Source organism: Blastocystis sp. subtype 4 (genome assembly GCF_000743755.1).
Source record: "Blastocystis sp. subtype 4 strain WR1 chromosome Unknown seqid_0049, whole genome shotgun sequence".
In the NCBI taxonomy this organism is placed as follows: Eukaryota; class Bigyra; order Opalinata; family Blastocystidae; genus Blastocystis; species Blastocystis sp. subtype 4.
The window spans coordinates 1-17935 of NW_014569498.1; the positions used below are offsets into that span (position 1 = coordinate 1).

A 17935-nucleotide genomic window follows, 5' to 3' on the forward strand; every position below is an offset into this window, starting at 1 on the left:
GGCTGAGAAGAAGGCTGCTATGGAGAAGGCTCGTGTGGAGGCTGCTGAGTACAAACAGCGTCTGGAGCAGCTGAACAAGGAGAGAAAGAGTGCTCGTGTATCAAAGAGACTTTCCAAGGCGTAATTGTTGAGAATTGGAACCACAGAGGTCTTGACTGTTTGTTTCAAATCCTATGTCATCGATGTGAAACGAGGGCGGAATTCCCAACACTGAAGATGCATTTAATTCGTCATTGACACTTGAAAACAATCCGAAATGATGAACGCAGCGTCACCAAACTTTAACTCTATCCCAGAAGGAAATGGCGATAAGAAAGAACCTATCACCTGGATCCAGGGGTATTCGCAGATAGCAGGAAAGGAATTAGATTATGATATTGTATTCATGTGATTTAACACTGATACAATAGGTTGTGAAGCGGATAAAGGAGATTTCGATCGAGGAAGAAGACAATGTGAATTCGGCAATTAATGATCCTCTGATGACTCCAATTACTTCATTTGAAAGAGACCTGTTTGAATTGCTTGATCCAGAAAGTGGTGAGCTTCTAAGTGTAGATACAGTTCCTTTGTTTATCGAGTTTCTCAAAAAGGATCATTCGGTAGGTTTTACAAGAGTTGCTGATAGATAGTTGCTGGAGAAGATGATGTTGTTGGAAGTCATGTCCAATTTCCACAAAGCACGTTATATTCGTCGGCTTTACAAAGGTGGGTTGTTGGATGTCCTTCGACCATGGTTGGCCCTTACTTCCGATGATTCACTTATTGAAGTGACTCTGGACTTTTTGCTGCATATGTGGACAACCAAAGCTTTGATCAGCAACTACAGTTTCAATATTGGGAAAGCAATTATAAAGGTGAAGAAAAATGGAAATGAATCAAATCGTGAACTTGCTGAAAAGGTGCAACAACATTGGACACAAATCTTGAATACAGAAGAGCCAAAACAGGAAGAATCTCAGCCAGAGAGTTCAGTAGGTCAGATCCGTCTTCCCAGTTCAATTGCTGTCCCTCAGCAAACAGAGTACGTCTCCTCACTCCCTCCAGGTACAAATTGGAAGGTACACCTATGAGTAGATTCTGTTGCAAATAATACGCGATCCAGACGACCATTCATTTCGGAGGAAGAGTTAGATTATCGCAAACGGTTGCGAATGTCTTCTTCTGTAGAATTGGATTATGTGACCTAATTGTAGGTTAAGCCAGAGTCCATTCCTCTTGATTCTCCTGAACGAAAGAAGATGTTGTGGAAATTGCGTACGAAGCACGTAGATAAACGCGTAGGAGTGATCATAGTGTTCTTATAGGTAGAGTAAGTTCAATGTTAAACGGCATCAATCGTAAGACAGAAGTTAATTTCTAATGTATAGGAATTACCGCTGTAATATCAAACTGACAGTTCGATTGAACTATATTGAGGATACTGCTTCCATTGAAACAAAACGGGATGATGTGCTCTCTGCAGATGGTTCTTATGTTTATTTCTTTCGATATCTCTCAAATCTAGACACTTTCTTGCAACCCTTTCTTTTTGGATTATGTTGCCTTGTATGCAGGTGGGTTCACGAGAAACATCGGTCACTACACACAAGTGGAGATTCCCAATTTAGAGTCTTTGGATCCAAGTATTCGAGTAGGTATTGACTTGGTAAATCATGGAAAGGGGAAGATTGTTCGTACTCGTGACATCCTAAAGGCTCTGAACTACTTGGATACAGGTTATTGTGGGAAAGTGATAAAGAGCTACTAACATGTTTGGATCCAAACAACTTCCTAAAACACAATTTCATCAACCCGCAAGGCTGTTAACTGACGCCTATATCCCTGCTTTTTGCTGTATCGATTGCGCCTATGATACTTGAATACAATGACCTTCTTATCTTTGATCTGCTGTTCTACTGTACAAAGAACCTTTGCATTCGCAATGAGTGGATGTCCAATAATCGTCTTATGCTTGCTGCCAAGGAGCAATACCTAGATAAAAACACATCAATGTAATTACATTATTCAATACAACCTGTTTGCCAATGTCATAATCGATCTTATTCGTGAACAAGAGATCATTCTACAGATCAGTGGTCTATTCCATTCTATACCTTTCCCAATTTATACTGCGTTCCAGAAAGCTGAACAACTGCAAACCAATCGTCATCTCCAATGGTAGTCGGTTCATTGTCCTTGGTGTGTTCAAATACCAGAGCACCGGGCTACAAAATTACAAATCACCAGATACAGGTAATTACGTGAGCAAATTTGTTATGTGCAAGAGGCTGGGCGATTTCTTCTGCTGGCTCCTCTTGTACTGGCTCCTCAGTTCCATTGGCTTCTTCCGAAAACAGGCGCGTGAATATTCTCGTAGAAAGGGACGGAAGACTGTTGGACAACAATTGTCCTGACAACCTGGTTACAGGTGTAGAAAGTCGAACCAGACTTCGAAGCATCACACCACAAGTAATCAGAAAGAATTCGTGAGCTGCCTTAGGAGTCGATGAAACGCCCATGATCGGTTCGCATGTCCACATCTGTTCTTCCGTAAGCTATTTTATTTGTAACATTATTTGCTATTAATGTGTGCAATTAACGAGTAAAAGATAAAGAGTAGAATGGAACAAACCATAAGCCAGAGGCCGACTCTCCAAGTCTGGCACTTTGTGATGATTGTAGAATATTCCATTAGATATATGAGTATTATAGATCCTCTCTGTCATCTATTACCAACTTTCGTTTCTACGATGTCCAGAATTAGACTTAGTGTTTGTTGGCGTTATCAGCTACTGTATTTTTGTTATTCTGGGTCCAAAATTGAAGAAGGACTCGGGAGTAGCTGAAATTCCTGCCGAAGCGAATGAACCTGCCATCGCTGAGTGCAAGAAGAATGAGCGCCGACAGTACACTGTCGATTTTCTGCGGGTGTACAAATCCCACTATCCTGTTGATGAAGATGCTCGCGACTATTCGATTGTCATTAAGGCTCCCGATTTTACTTTGCACCACTCGCCTACACCGTACCGTTCTTCACGTAAGAGCCCGGATCCTCTCAACTTCTTCCGCAAGCATACACCAGAGCCAACAGAGTTTGTAAGTCGTTCTCCTCGTGGCCGTTTGGATGCGGACGAAGAACGTGAGTACAACCAGAGCATGCGTGAATTGACTCCTGATTACTGTCCTATGGCTGCCGAAGAACTACCTCAGGATATCAAAATGGGTAGAGTTCACTGGCTACACCAACGAAGTGGTCGTATTCATGTCCCAGAACCCATTCATGGAATCAAAGATATCTTCTTCCATATGCGAGACTGTGAGTTGGAGCCTGGAGATGAAATCAAGTTGGGAGACTCGGTGATGTTTGAACTATCTCTATTTGAGGGTCGTTTGTGTGCCGTGAAGGTGAAGAAAATGACGGCAAATGCAATTCCTTCTCCCGATTTCTCTCGACGTGTGATGAAGCAAAGTAAACAGGAATTACCTCAAATTGAAGCTCTTTCCCTGTAGTTGGGATTGCATGTGTTCCCAGATTTGTTAACAAACATGTCATTCACCATCCTCTAGTTCCATCGATGCTCGAGCTATTTCTTCAGGTCTTCTTCGTTTTAGCAAAGGAGTCTGAGGAGGGCTATATCCAAATAACGAAGAAGAGGATGTATCCATTGCTGATGTATCTTTTTCACCTCCTGGCGTATTCAATGGCTATAAAGGAAGTTTATAAACAATTTCAAACCTTATATACCTTGGTTGTTCGAGGCGGTGACATACACTCAAGATACGTTTCAGAGAGTTCCTGAAGAAAGGAAGGAGTGTCATCAGTCTCCATCGGATGTGTCAAACGCGTCATATTGTCATCCTCGGTAAGAACCAGCGTTCCAATTGATTCTCTCTTCAACATCACTCAGCTAATAGACCAATACATTCGTTTCTGATGTTGGAGTTGGTCTTCCACAAATATCAAAAAGGGAGAACCATACTTGTGAATGAGTATCTAGTTCTCTCATATTTGCAGATATTACTCGAATACTCCGCTTAATGGAAGCCACAATTTCGATAGACTTTACAAAGTTGCTTTCAATCTCCTCGAGACAATGAGTAATGCTTTCATCCACTGAACTCATTGATCGGATAGGGATCAACTTGAAACAAAATGTCAAGGAATGGGGATCCCAATTCTATTCACTTTCATCGAATGAGCAATTTTGATAGTATGTTTGTATCTACAATTGCATTATTAACATAGTTGTTGCGAAATTCAATGAGTATGCCGAGAACGCAGAAACGGCCATTCCTGTGGCAGCCATTTTGGTAGCTATTTGTGCTGATAATGACTGTAGGCAATGAATGATTATGTACAAAACAACATTCCAACTTCCGTTACGGGTTTTGTGAATGACTTATATGTTGCTAAAAGCAAGCTTCTAGAAGCCAACACGGAAGCAGAAAGAAGACGGGGAGCTATCGGAAAACTCTGTCTTCAAAGTGGATGTGATATCTATATCAAGGGAGTGACACGAGGAATTAACCAGGAAAACTTCGAGCAATGTATTAAGGGCATTAGGGAACGTTCCGCTTCTCTTAAGGAATTGTCCCTTAACAAGCGTAAGTTCATAGCAGATTATGGAAAACAATCGATCCGAGATGGCATGGTCACTTTTCGTTCACCCAATAATAGAATAGACAATTCTCACTCATGGTGTCTCCCGTGTTGTTAAGGACATTCTCATTACCTGCAAAAGTCGAAAACGACTCACGGTACTCGTGACTGCTGGTGGCTTAGAACGTGATGGGTATTTGCTGTTCTGGTAGTAACGAATCAGAGTTGCAGTGGCTAACGAACTCCAAGCAAATGGAATTCATACGACATTGATTCCAGATTCGAGTGTTGGATACTTTATGAGTCGTGTGAATCTCGTGATTATGGGAGCAGAGGCAGTTGCAGAGACTGGAGGTATTCTAAATAAACTGGGATCCCTCCAGATTGGCGTCTTGGCTAAGACTTTCAATGTTCCTGTGTACATTGCTACCGGTAAGGAGGATGTGAAGATAATCATCTAGAAACGTACAAATTCACTCGAATGTATCCACTAAGTCAGAAAAGCGTTCCTGTGGATAAAACCGATACAGCGATTATTGCCAAGTATAGACCTAAGGATTTAAATGAAGGAGTGGAGTATGCTGCTGCTCGTTGTGACTATCTGCCACCCGAGTATATTACCCTGTTAATGACAGGTAGATAGTAATGCACTTTTGATAAATAGATCTTGGAATGATGGCTCCATCCGCTGTCTCAGACGAATTACTGAAGCTATATCAATGAATTGTTTGTGGCGCCAAAAACAAATCCACATAAATTCGTTAATCCATTCATATGAGCGACACCCAGCAAATTGACTCAGTGGCTTCACAGACCTATGAGGTGGAAGTAACAACCAAAACAGGAGACAAGGGATCAAGTAGTCTATACAATGGAAAACGACTTCCAAAATCGGATCTACACTTTGAAGCTCTTGGTACGCTTGATGAGTGTAATTCCTACATTGGATTGGCTCGCGAGTTTCTTACAGATGAGAGTCAGGAGGTAGATGAGTACTTGGAGAACATTCAATGTATCTTGTTTAATGTGTGCTCAGCTGTTGCAACTCCTTTGAAAACCTCTTCTAAAATGGCTATTTCGAAGACAGCATTTAGTGAGGCCTACGTTAATGATTTGGAAAAGTGGTCTTATATCCTTAATCAGCAGTTACCACAACAAGAGTCGTTTTTCCTTCCCGTATAATTCTATCTTAGTGCTTATCTGTAGTCTGGAGGGAAAGCAGCCTCCCACTTGCATGTTGCGCGTACCATTTGTCGTCGGGCAGAACGTTGTATGGTCCCACTACTGGAGGATGAAGATATCCACCCAGAGGTGTACAGATATGTGAATCGTTTGAGTGATTTTCTTTATATTGCGGCTCGTTTTGTGTCGATGAAAGAAAAGAAGCCTCTAAAACCTTGGAGAATGCTCTAAATAAACATGATTAAATAGAAATTGTTTGTAACAGCTTCATTAACACACAATCTTGCATCTTCAGTGCAGCAAACATGTCCTTAATGCGAGTAATGATTACACCGAGCCGTTCAGCCTTTAGTGTATCATACTCACTTTGTTTTAAAACCAGCTGAGGTGGAACCAGATAACCCTCAATATCTCGTTTCCAACCTTCAAACGAGTCTACAAGTTATGAGTTCATAGAAATATAACCCCGGATATCACTTTCAACTGATGGGTTCTTGAAACACAAGTCGAGAATTCTACATGTCAACTCCAGGTCCACTCCTTACTTTATACTAGCATTAATGATTCCCAAACACTTTCCAAATGCATCTCCCTCTTTGAACCCTTCATTGAACCCCAACTTTCCATTACACCACAAATATCGTACATACTTGGAACTGTTCTTCATATCCCCGATTCAGACCATCACTAAGACCGATCTATGTCTTCAGAAATAGCTTTGGATGGTACATTGTACAATTCTCTCTCTTTTTGCCTAATTTCATTTTCTGCCACCTTCATTTCGTCCGTGGGTTCCCCTTCCAGACTTTCAGCCATGAGTAGTCGGAATTATGGTGTCTTTCTTGTGCTGTGATCTATATTATGTGTTTCATTTCATAGTATAGTGCTGCAAGACGTTTCTTAGAGCTCAAACATGTCTCACACAAACAAGTCTTCGAAAAACAAGTACCGTAAGGTACTGAAGTCAGAGTACAATATACTATAAGCGTAGACGAGTGAACAATCATTCGTTCTTCAGTTTAAGGAAAGTATGGTGATAGACGAGTCGCGCTAAACAGTCTGGTGTCTTATCCAAAGGTTGATTCCTCCATAAAGAACACGGAATACATAAGGATGCTCGTTGCTGGAGTAAGGATGGACTCTTCACTCTTCTGTTTCTAGGCCTTGCCACAGAATGAAATGACTTCGCATAACGAATGGGAATAGTCATCTTCTGATGATACATGGATGATGAAACTAGACCCGGTGGAAGAAGATATGGATTCATATTAAGACAATAGGCTTTTTTATTAGTATCTTGCGTTTCAAGAAATAAACACTGAACATGTTGACCAATCATATTCTTTCAACTATGATTGGCTAGAATGTATCTCAATACAGTTTTTTCTCGACTCCATTTCTGATGTGTTTAGTGTATCTTTCCTCTTTTTTCATTCACAACCATGAATATCTACGTGTTCTCTAAATAACCCGTACAAATAGAACTGAAAGACCTGAGTATCGGTCCACCACATGTGAGTGTTTTTGCAGATCCCAGTTAACTCTATTACATGATTTGTAAAGAAATGAAGCGCTGAAACAGACTAATAGTTATCAAATACGTTATATAATCAAATCATGTATGCTCAATAGTAATATCAATGTCTTGATAATTATGATACTACCGTTTCATTATCATTTGCTATGATAATAACCAATGAGATTGAAAATACTAGCATTTTGATTGTTCCAATAGAGCATATTCATAGGATATATTCATCTAAAGCGACTTTCACTCATTATCTTTTGCGGCAATTCATAGGACCGATAACAGATCCAAAAAGGCATTGTGATCTATAATCCATAAGCAATTTGATTTCTTTAAGATTCTTAGATATCACTTTAGTTCAAATATTACATGTCCTTTCTTAGCATAATGCTCGAATCGACGAAACGGCTCATGCAAATGAACTGCATGATACCACCTGATTGGTTGGTATGGTGACCATCCAATCACATTTATCATTACATTGAATTCCTTCCATTTCTTTTAATCACATATTTTATTTGTGTATACGATGCATCGTTTAATAACTGTAGCCATATTATGTAAGATGATTAATGAGATATGATAGATAGTATCTGTGGCATTGTCAACTATATCCTGTCCATCGAATCAGGTATACGTAAGAATTGTCAAGCAGAATGGAGCTTCATGGGCATCAGAAGAGTCTCATAAGATCTATGCTGGTGGTACTGCTGTCGTCACAAGCCCTACTTATGCTAATTCCGAACTGAAAGAGAATGAATACTGTATCGCTTCCACTACAAACAATCAGTACACTCTGGAACTGATCGATTCGTATGGTGATTCTTGGTATGCGGGTTCCTATGTTACAATTTACGGTCTCTATGGAAATGCCATCTTTAAGAACTACCTCACAGCTTCGCGTACGGAAACCTATGATTTATCTCTCTATTATCCCATTCAGATGAATAGTGAGTGGAAGGCAACAGCCGGAACGATTGTTGATGGCTGGACTGCTTACGGCTTCAATGACGCCACATGGACCTCCGTCTACTTGGGAGTTACTGCAACAACATTAACAGGAACTCAGTATCTCCGAAAGACATTTACAGGAGTCGCCAACATGGCTGCCTACGAACTGGCTCTCAATTATCGCTTTGGTATCATCGCTTACATCAACGGTGTCGAAATCTATCGTGATAACATGCCTACTGGTCCTGTAACATCCTCCACTACAGCTACTGGATCGTATCCCACAATTTCTTACCATCGTATCATTCGTCCTGGTGTGGAAGTGGAAGCCACACAGTCAGTTCTCGCTATTGAGATTCACTACCTGACTGCAAGTGGTACGGCCTATGTGGATTTTGATGCCTGGATGGCTCTTTATGCTCCCTCTGCGCTCAATACGGATTGCTACATCTATAGTGGTGATGTGTCTATCACTTCTTCAACAGGATCAACACCAACAAACCTCTTTGATTTTTCGAAGTCAACCTATTTCTATCTTAGCTCGTCCACTCTGCCTTCAACAGTGACATACTCATTTACCGATGTTAATCCTTATCTCAATGGAATTCGTGTGTTCCCTTATTCAAATCCCACTGCTGCGCCTAATAATCTCGTTCTTCAGGGATCTGAATCAGGTTCCACTTGGACGAACATCATTTCTGTAAATGGATATATCTACACTTCCAATGAATATGGTGTGCATAGAGGATACTTCAGTGCTGGCAATTACATGAACTACCGTCTCACTATTAGCGGAAGTTCGACAACCTATGTCTATGCATATGAAGTCCAGCCTCTGACTTGTCATTACAAACGACCCACTGGTATTGAGTTTGCTGAAACCAGTTACAGTTTCTATGCTCTCTACCAGGATGTTAACATCGTACCAACAATAAGTGAGTGGACTTCATGCACCATCTCACCAGCTTTGCCTGAGGGTGTGTCTCTTGATGCAACTACTTGTTCAATTAGCGGCAAGGCATCCTCTGCATCGGGTCTCACTCAGTACACTCTCACTGCTAATATGGATGGAACCAGTTATCATGGAACCTTCAGTCTCCAGATCACAGAATGCTCAGGAGTTGTGGTGACGCTTCTCCGAACATATAAGAGTAATGCTCTTTATGAGTACTATGACTTCACTGATAGCACAACTCAACAGGTGGTCTATTCAATCGGTTACAACTCTGGCCAGACAAACAACGTTGATGAAAGTATTGTACTCTGTCTCACAGGAACGAAATACACTGTAACCACTCACTGTAATCTCAACTACTGGTATCCCAACTCGTATCTTTATGTCAATGCTATGCTTGCTGGAGATGAGTACGAGACAGTACGTGCAATCCGTTTCGATACTTATCTTGGTCTTCCCACCATTTTCAATCTCAATCTCGATTTCTCCGTCAAGTCTTATTCGACTTGGTACTACAAAATGGGAACCATTCCTGATTCGTGGACTGGTTCTGACACCTCCGGTTGGGATTCCGGCTCCCGAATCTCCTTCCCTGCTTCTACGAACCAGATCCAGCTTTACAAGAAGACCTTCAACGTGGCTTCATTGAACAATATCGCTGGATTCGTGATTTCTCTCCGATACAAGTATGGTTGTGTCATTTACTTGAATGGTAACGAAGTATTCAGAAATGGTGTTGAAGGAACACTTTCAGCATCGTCCACAGCAACAACCATGTACACTGATGTCTTGTATCATCAGATCTCCCTCCCTGTGAAGACAATAGCAACTGATAGTAATCCCTCTATCAATTATTTGAATCAAGGGTCGAATACTATTGCTATTGCATTAGTAGCTATTTCATCTACTCAGACAACATCAGATTTCGATTGTGCAGTTCGTATGATGGGTGAATCCTCTGTATCTCGTGTGTTTGATTATACAACAGGGTACAGTTATATAAGTGGTTATCCTTCATCTATCTTCTACTCCTATTATTCCTATTCCATTTATTACTCTTCCTGCACTACAAACTATCTCACCATTACCTTCAACAATGACCGTCGTGAGTGGATTTCTTCTGTGGTTCTTCAACTGTACTATACACAGACCACTCAGTATCCCCGTCGATTCAATCTCTATGGTCGTAACAGCAACAGTGACGCCTGGGTTTCTTTGAAGACAGTCACAGGTATGACATGGTCGATGCCAGGTCAGGAAAAGAAGATCTACATTGAAAACAATGTTCCTTACAATCAGTATCGATTTGAGAACTTTGGCACAGCTGTCACTAGTGGAACATCTGATGAATGTTACTGGAAGATTGGTCGATTAGATATGTTCTCCGATGATATGGGTATAACAGTTCCCGATCTTTCGTATGAGAACTCAATTACTACCTACAAGAATATTGAGATGGCCGAAGTGTACCCCACTTCTTCCTACTATACTGACTTCCAAATCACGCCTGCTCTTCCTACAGGAATCACAATCGATTCCCAGACAGGTATGATTTCTGGTACTGCTACAGCCGTTACAACAACACCACAAACATACTCAGTCACTGCAAGAAAGATCACTGGAGGAAGTACTTCAACTACCTTCTCTCTGAGTGTTGGAGTTTGTACGGGAGATCGATCTCTGATTACTCTTGTGGCTCGTACCGATTCAAACAATCGTCAATCCTCCTACAAGCTCTATCAAGGTACATCGGCCACTGGAACTGTGATTTCCTCGAATGAGTACTTCCGTGCTGCTTCCAGTCTCAATTATGCTGATTTCTGTGTTCCTCATAATATCTACACATTGCAACTCTTGGATTCTGCCGGTAATGGTTGGACAAATCCAGCTGGCTACTATCTGACTGTGGATCTTGGTGAGATGCGTTTCGAGATGGGTCAACTCGGCGCTTCCGTTTCCTCTGTAACTACACTGTTTTCATCGTACCTTCCTTTCCAGATTGAATATGATGATTGGAAGCTTTATAATGATGTTGCAACTGTTAGTGAAGATTGGAATAAGATCAGTTTTGATGATTCGACTTGGAAGACGGTGAAAGCAACGGATATCGGTGCTTCTGAATCAGTTACTGTGTATCTGCGTCGTGCTGTGACCATTCCAGATATCTCCTACTATCAAGTGTTGAATGTGCGTATGAAGTACAATGGAGGAGTTGTTGCCTACTTCAACTCTCGATTAGTCGCTCGTTTCAATCTGGAAGAGAACTTCGATTCCAGCAGTACTTCTCTTGAAGTCCATGATTCAACTGCTTTCTCACGGTTCCATGTGATTCTGGCTACAGCTGGAGGAGTCACTGGTAACAATGTGATGGCATTCGAGCTGCATCGTCCGGTGGGTATGTCTTCATCAACTACTTTCACTTTCGATGCAACTGGAGTTTTCGGAGTCAATGATTGCTCTCCTGTTCTCGATACATTCTCTTCTCTCGAAGGAACCAGTCCTTCTCTGGTGTCAAGTCTGGACAGTCTCTTTGATTTGTCGCCTGTTACATATGGTTATCAGGCCAACAGTGTTGGTACATATCTCGCCTGGACAGTGGAGAATCTCGAAGGATCGAAATTCAATTCGTTTGCCATGCAAACAGTGTATGTTCGTTCCTCCTATGGCTTCTCTGTATATGGTCGTATGAAGACAGAAGATGACTATACCTCAATGCTGGCTCTTACAGGTCAGAGTACACTTGCTCTAGATCGCAAGGCTTGGGATATTCCTGTTGGTATTGCTAGTTTCAAGGAGTTCCGATTTGAGGTGGATGTGATTGCCAGTTCTATAGTCTACGTATCATCCTACATTACTCAATACTGTAAGGCAACTGGTGATATCTGTGAGGGAGTGGATGATTTCCCACCTGTTGCTAATGGACAAATCTCTCCTGGTGTATGCAGTGAAGGATATCGTGGATACACCTACAGAGAATGTAATGGTGGAACCTTCTCTCCTATCAAGACTGATAAGTGTGTGTACAAAGAACCTGCAAAGCTTTCATATGCTTCCCAACGTTATATGTTTATCCGTGATGTGAATTCTGCCACCGATGTTCCAACATATCTGAACATTATTGAAGAATTCTACCTCTCTGAAGGTACCTTCCTTCCTGCCGGACTCGTTCTGAACACGAAGACTGGTCAGATCACTGGTACCCCAACAGATGTAGCAGATTTGGCTGCTTACACAATCTATGGAAAGAATCCTTCAGGTGTGACATACACTGCTGTCAACATTCAAGTCCGTATTGGTGAGTGCCAAGCTGAAGGAGTGTTCCCTAAAACAGAAGTCGGTAAGGTTGCTGAGTATGATTGTGCTTTGCAGGGAAGTTATGTGGGTACGCAGAAACGTGCATGTGTATTGGGTAAAGAAAATGGAGAATGGCAGAAGGCTACTGGTGTCTGCATGCCAATCATTGGTATCGTATTAATAGTCATTGTCGTGATTATTATCATCATATTTGTCATCATCTTCATAAGTCGCGCATCTGGCTCAAAGGCTGTTGGAGGTGTTAAAGGCAAGAGCAAGAAGGCCAGTAGTAAATCTAGTCTTAAGAAGACTGGAAGTAAGAGTGGTACCAAGGCTGTGAAGGTTTGATCATTCTGTCTGTGTTTGTTAAACAAAGAGTGTATCGTCCTCTTCTTCGATTTGCTTCTTTTAGACGCTGAACTGAATGCTTGTAGTGCTCCATTCTGGATCGCAAGGACCAGTCACGACTCTTGATTGTCTGAATTGCTACACGAACAGCTTTGTTTGCCACTTTACGACCATATTCAATCATTTCATCATCTGTCTCAGCTTCTTCTTCAGCCTATGATTTATCTGAGAGTAAATAATCAAACTTGCTTTGCTTGTTGATCTTTGTAGTGTGAATGGGTGCCCCAATCAATGACATCTTGCTCTTCAAATACCGTCGTTTTATAATCAGCAAGAGGCTTAATTTGAATCTGCCTTGGAGGATTGATCAGCGTCTTGGGAGGTCGAAATGGCTTTGTGACTTCATTTGGTTTTCCTAGAATCTGTCTTAGTGGTTTTACATCATCTTGCTGATGGGTTTCTTGGGGTTTTGAGTGAGTCGTCTGGTAATCATGGATTCTAGATTCGACTGTATCCAGTAATCTTGCCGCTGGAATAATGAGTTCGTCAAACATTTTCAATACCTCATCTATGCCTCATCCCATGAACCCTCATTTACCACAAAACTCCAACGATTGGTTCATTTTTGCAATTTGATGCTCTAACATGACTGAATAATCCACTCTTGATTTCTTCTCTTCTGGAACATTGGGACGATCAATTCGACTTCTCTTTCGACCCCAGACGTATTCTTCCATCGTTGTCGATGATTTGGGAGGACTGAGCGAACATGATACTGGAATCCTCTGATAAGCAATCTCTATGTCCTAGTCATCACAAAAATCCACTTTGAACAGAATTCATCAGGAGAAAGTGAGTTCATATTCAGATGGAGGGAACAAACAATCAATGATAACATTGGGGAAAATGACACGATATCACCGTTTGTCAAACAACAGGAAAATGAACAACCATTTGGACTCCAGACCGCAGAATTGGGAGTGGCATTGCGAAACTCTTTCTCATACTAGGATATTATACAATTCAAACATCTTACAATAATCTCCCATGTGCTTGACTGGATCACTCGAATATGGGCACAAAACACTTTTTTATTCTCCTCATAGATTGGATAACTATCAAGGAACCAATTCCAACAAGAGTTACTTATTCTCTGTACACAAGAGGATGAAATTGTTCGATTTACAAAAATCTACTCCAACTACAGAAACATCATCACGGATATTAATAAACTCCAAAACATATCCTTTTGTTTCTGGATCCAAACTCAATACGGCCAATTTCTTCTTCACTTGGCCTACTCCTATATCACATTTTGCAGCAATACTAACTCCATATTGCTCATTTCCATCATCTAATGTAACATCCATCATGAATAAGTACCTTGATAAGATGATTCCACTACTACCTCGCCTTCAGTACCATTAATGGCCTGTTGCATAATACGACTAAATGACCGTCCTTGGGACAAGTCCTTCTTCTCTTCTGAAACAAGATGCAGATAATCGCGATCAAAAGCAGGTCCATAACTCAATGAATAATACTTCGGTTCCATGTACTTTGGTTGTGCTTCACTATGTGATAACTCATATTCTTACACTACATAGCAACAAGAAGGAACATTCCACAATTACTAATACTCATACAACGATCCGTAACCAAATAAGAAGTAGATGTAATTAGAAGCGGTTTAGAGACTTGAAACGAATTCTGTTCCATTGTCAATAAATATTCCTCGATTCTTCCTTCATCTTCAAATTCTTGATTATTTAAGATTCTTCGAGAACCAATCAAAAGAAGTTCACCTCCTCCAGCAAACAAAGTACTTATAATCGCATAACCTTTCTTTTGAATAATTAACTGTGGGACAGTTGAATTCTATCAATCAATCAAGCAAGCAAGACAATACCTGATAATCCCATATATAAACACTATCACCACAACCAAACAATAGATAGTCTTGTCTAATTTATGAAATCATAAAGAATTTACGAGGGGTGAAAGTCCAATGTTACAATCTCCTTATCACCTACCACAATATCTTTATATGAAGAACCACTTTTAGTGTCCCAGAGAATCAAACGAGATCCAAGACAGCCGCTTGCACAGAGATTCATGTCCCTTGGATGCCATTTGACTGTCCAGGGAGTTCGAGGATGACGATAGAATGTCTATATTGATAATTGAACTGGATACTATACATGAACAAGACGACCTGTCTGTGCATTTGTTATTAAGACTTCATGTGAACTATGGGTCGTAGCAATCAACTTCCTAGATAATCAACAAGGTGAAATGCATACCCATCACCACTATAGGCGATTGCAAGAGCTGATTTGCGCTCTTCATCTGGATATGGGAAGGGAAATACATTCATTTGTATCTAGATATTATAGTACAGAATCGAGAATGCACATTCCTAAACGATTGCAATTCAGCTTCAAACTCCATTTTTCGCCGCATTAGACTTGGATTCAACCCTACATAAAACAGAACAATAGATCGTACCCAATTTGGCATAGAGTCTCCAGGAAGCATTATTCTTGGAAATGATGAGATTTCTATAGATCAGCTAGGGGGAGGGATGGCAACTCCATAGAATGCTGAAAACCTCGAATACGGCAAGATCTCTAAGTGAATAAGAAACCTAATGACGCCTTTCTTTTGGATTCCAATTATATAACCGATTTGGTGACTCATAAACAAAGATCCTAACAACTTACATATACATTCCATTATAGTCATCCGAATTCTGATTGTCGTGATTACTATTATTATTGGATCTGTCTGGCTGATCCAAACCCCGAAGTTGTTGCTGAATAAGATTCTGCAGCTGTTGTGGATTCAATGATCCATTTCCTGTCTATTTGTAATAAACAATCATCACTCCTACAAGAGGAATGGGAATGCTAGTAGCCATAACACTTACACTAGCTGGTTCACCTCGATTCATAGCTGGTGCAGGTAACCGAGCTAGATCCTGTGTGATCGCCGCATGCTCATTCAGGGCACGGACCATCTGAGGCCAGGCCCGTGCACTAAAATTCGTTTCATGTAATTTCCGTTGTAGGAAGGAAGCAGTCTGCTGTAGGTTGATGATATATGCAGCTACAGCTGCTGCAGTACGCTACAGTGATGATAGAGAAAGGAAGGATACATCATTTGAGTTATGCATAAGCAGACGTTGTGTGTTCGACTGAATCGATTCCTAAGAATGAGAATCAGGACAATGAGATACCAGGACAGTTGAGGGTTGAGGCTGGGTGGGAGAGGGGGTAGGACCAGAAGTCTGGTGTTCTGTTCCTTCAGTTACATGATCAGGTTGTTGATCCGTGGATGCCTCCGTTGGGTGTTCTGCTTCAGTAGCATCAGTGGGCTGAACATGAGCCTCTGTTAGAGTTCCTGCGGTAGAATCCAGAACTTCATTAAGAATGTCACTATGATTAACTTTGTATCAATACACTACTCTACACTTTGAGAAGGTGCTTCTGACGATGTGCGATTTGAAGTTGATTCCTGTGTAGCAGTAGAACCGACTACAACAATATGGTCGTGAAAACAATACCTTGAGGAATACTGTGCATTACAGCACCTATCGAAGAAGTAATCGCACGGACAATAGGATTAACGATGTTAGTAAACTCATCTGAAGGATTTGGAGTCTACCCTATGAAAAAAACCAATTAAGAAGACAGATGATGGAAGTGTATCCGAACTTCGTTCAACAGTACCCGTACTGGGAACCTACATCTAAAATTGCCACTAAAGAAAAGTACACTCTGTTTTACAACAAAAACAACACAGTTATTCTCAATGTTGCATTCTTGCAACGTCTGGTCATTTCGAAGAACTCGGCCGCGGAATATGAGCCGCTGATAATTGAATGGAATAGAAGACACGCTTTCAATCCTCCTTTTCAACATCTCCACTGTGTCAGATAAACGACAAGCGGTGATGAAGTTTTCACCATCCATAATATTGATTTTCACAGAGATAGCATCCGAATCGGCCATTAGAGTCAGAAAGTATAAAGAAGTGTAATAATCTTGCAGACATTCTATTGAGTTCTATAAGGTTTGTCTCAACTATCATGAATATATAAGTGGAAGATTCTTGTTTGCTTAAACAACAAGCAATTACTGTTCATTAGATACATTCATTTTTTGAGAATCCAATACATGAATATAAACTGCAAGATGCATTCATGATAAACAATTCAATGACCATTTAGTACATCCTCAACAATTCGTTGCGTCGTAATCCACGTACTTCTAGCAATAGTAGGAGCCTTTCCATTCTCTCTAACATAACTACGAATATAATCTGTTGATAGAGGATCATGGGGATATCCTGTTCCAATATCTATACCCAATTCCTTGGAAAGTGCATCCATTGCGCGATCTCGTTCCACTTTCGATATTACAGAGGCTGCAGCAACACAAGTATGATTTGCATCAGCATGAAATTCACACCGAATAGTTGCCGATGGAAAGAGTTTGCATGTTTCATCGTGCAAACGATTGTTCTTACTCACAAAAGCATCAATCACCACCTCATCAACCGGATCGTTTACAAACTTCTTCAACATATCAAAGATATGATTTTCTTCGATTACATTCATTGATAATCCACGTAACCGGAGACGATCAATGGAAAGTGACGAAATGTGCATTGAGCAGCTTCGTATCTTGGCTTCCAGAATTGCATCGTATAACCGAAATCGCTGATCAGGTGTCATCTGCTTCGAGTCCTTCGTACCCATACTGCGTAATTCTCTTTCACTCTCTTCATCCAACAAGACACAAGAGATCACGAGTGGACCTAGAACAGCCCCTCTTCCTGCTTCGTCAACACCCAGCCGCAGTACTGAGAAGAATCGTCTCCAACAATGGAATCCAATGGATTTCAGTCCTTGATTCATACAACCACCAAACTGCATCTATGAAACAGCGATTAAACCCTAGAGTTGACTAATCCTGAACACAGAGAAAGCTTCCAAATCAATGATACTCCAATTTGATGGAATCAACTTGAGAGATATGTGTTCGGGGTTTTATACTGTCGTGTATCTCTCACGATTCCTTTCATTGAAACC

At 40.9% G+C, this 17935-nt stretch overlaps 8 protein-coding genes across 8 annotated transcripts; 4 read left to right on the top strand and 4 right to left on the bottom strand.

The window, feature by feature from the left end:
- Positions 1 to 1773: 1773 nt before the first annotated feature.
- JH06_1021 (ribosomal protein L21) lies at positions 1774 to 2501 on the bottom strand (the record flags this gene model as incomplete). Its single annotated transcript, XM_014673269.1, has 4 exons — positions 1774 to 1974; positions 2003 to 2065; positions 2097 to 2207; positions 2244 to 2501. 4 exons carry the CDS (start codon positions 2499 to 2501, stop codon positions 1774 to 1776), a joined length of 633 nt encoding a protein of 210 aa, XP_014528755.1.
- A 102-nt stretch (positions 2502 to 2603) lies between these two features.
- On the top strand, positions 2604 to 3492 carry JH06_1022 (hypothetical protein; the record flags this gene model as incomplete). Its single annotated transcript, XM_014673270.1, has 2 exons — positions 2604 to 2703; positions 2744 to 3492. The coding sequence occupies 2 exons, from the start codon at positions 2604 to 2606 to the stop codon at positions 3490 to 3492; spliced, it is 849 nt and encodes a 282-aa protein (XP_014528756.1).
- Positions 3493 to 4881: 1389 nt separating this feature from the next.
- JH06_1023 (translation initiation factor EIF-2b alpha subunit) lies at positions 4882 to 5305 on the top strand (the record flags this gene model as incomplete). Its single annotated transcript, XM_014673271.1, has 3 exons — positions 4882 to 5014; positions 5044 to 5217; positions 5247 to 5305. 3 exons carry the CDS (start codon positions 4882 to 4884, stop codon positions 5303 to 5305), a joined length of 366 nt encoding a protein of 121 aa, XP_014528757.1.
- Positions 5306 to 5356: 51 nt separating this feature from the next.
- On the top strand, positions 5357 to 5995 carry JH06_1024 (hypothetical protein; the record flags this gene model as incomplete). The annotated part of the gene is made up of 2 exons (XM_014673272.1): positions 5357 to 5758; positions 5789 to 5995. 2 exons carry the CDS (start codon positions 5357 to 5359, stop codon positions 5993 to 5995), a joined length of 609 nt encoding a protein of 202 aa, XP_014528758.1.
- Positions 5996 to 7821: 1826 nt separating this feature from the next.
- On the top strand, positions 7822 to 12840 carry JH06_1025 (hypothetical protein; the record flags this gene model as incomplete). Its single annotated transcript, XM_014673273.1, has 2 exons — positions 7822 to 7852; positions 7883 to 12840. 2 exons carry the CDS (start codon positions 7822 to 7824, stop codon positions 12838 to 12840), a joined length of 4989 nt encoding a protein of 1662 aa, XP_014528759.1.
- A 799-nt stretch (positions 12841 to 13639) lies between these two features.
- Positions 13640 to 15303, bottom strand: JH06_1026 (hypothetical protein; the record flags this gene model as incomplete). The annotated part of the gene is made up of 10 exons (XM_014673274.1): positions 13640 to 13846; positions 13877 to 13955; positions 13987 to 14194; positions 14224 to 14414; positions 14444 to 14718; positions 14750 to 14804; positions 14833 to 15011; positions 15042 to 15114; positions 15144 to 15223; positions 15256 to 15303. The coding sequence occupies 10 exons, from the start codon at positions 15301 to 15303 to the stop codon at positions 13640 to 13642; spliced, it is 1395 nt and encodes a 464-aa protein (XP_014528760.1).
- Positions 15304 to 15559: 256 nt separating this feature from the next.
- JH06_1027 (ubiquitin family protein) lies at positions 15560 to 16853 on the bottom strand (the record flags this gene model as incomplete). The annotated part of the gene is made up of 8 exons (XM_014673275.1): positions 15560 to 15703; positions 15734 to 15967; positions 15998 to 16048; positions 16079 to 16277; positions 16307 to 16376; positions 16406 to 16486; positions 16521 to 16584; positions 16617 to 16853. The coding sequence occupies 8 exons, from the start codon at positions 16851 to 16853 to the stop codon at positions 15560 to 15562; spliced, it is 1080 nt and encodes a 359-aa protein (XP_014528761.1).
- Positions 16854 to 17056: 203 nt separating this feature from the next.
- On the bottom strand, positions 17057 to 17779 carry JH06_1028 (ribonuclease H2 domain containing-protein; the record flags this gene model as incomplete). Its single annotated transcript, XM_014673276.1, has 1 exon — positions 17057 to 17779. The coding sequence occupies one exon, from the start codon at positions 17777 to 17779 to the stop codon at positions 17057 to 17059; it is 723 nt and encodes a 240-aa protein (XP_014528762.1).
- Between the last annotated feature and the right edge of the window lie 156 nt (positions 17780 to 17935).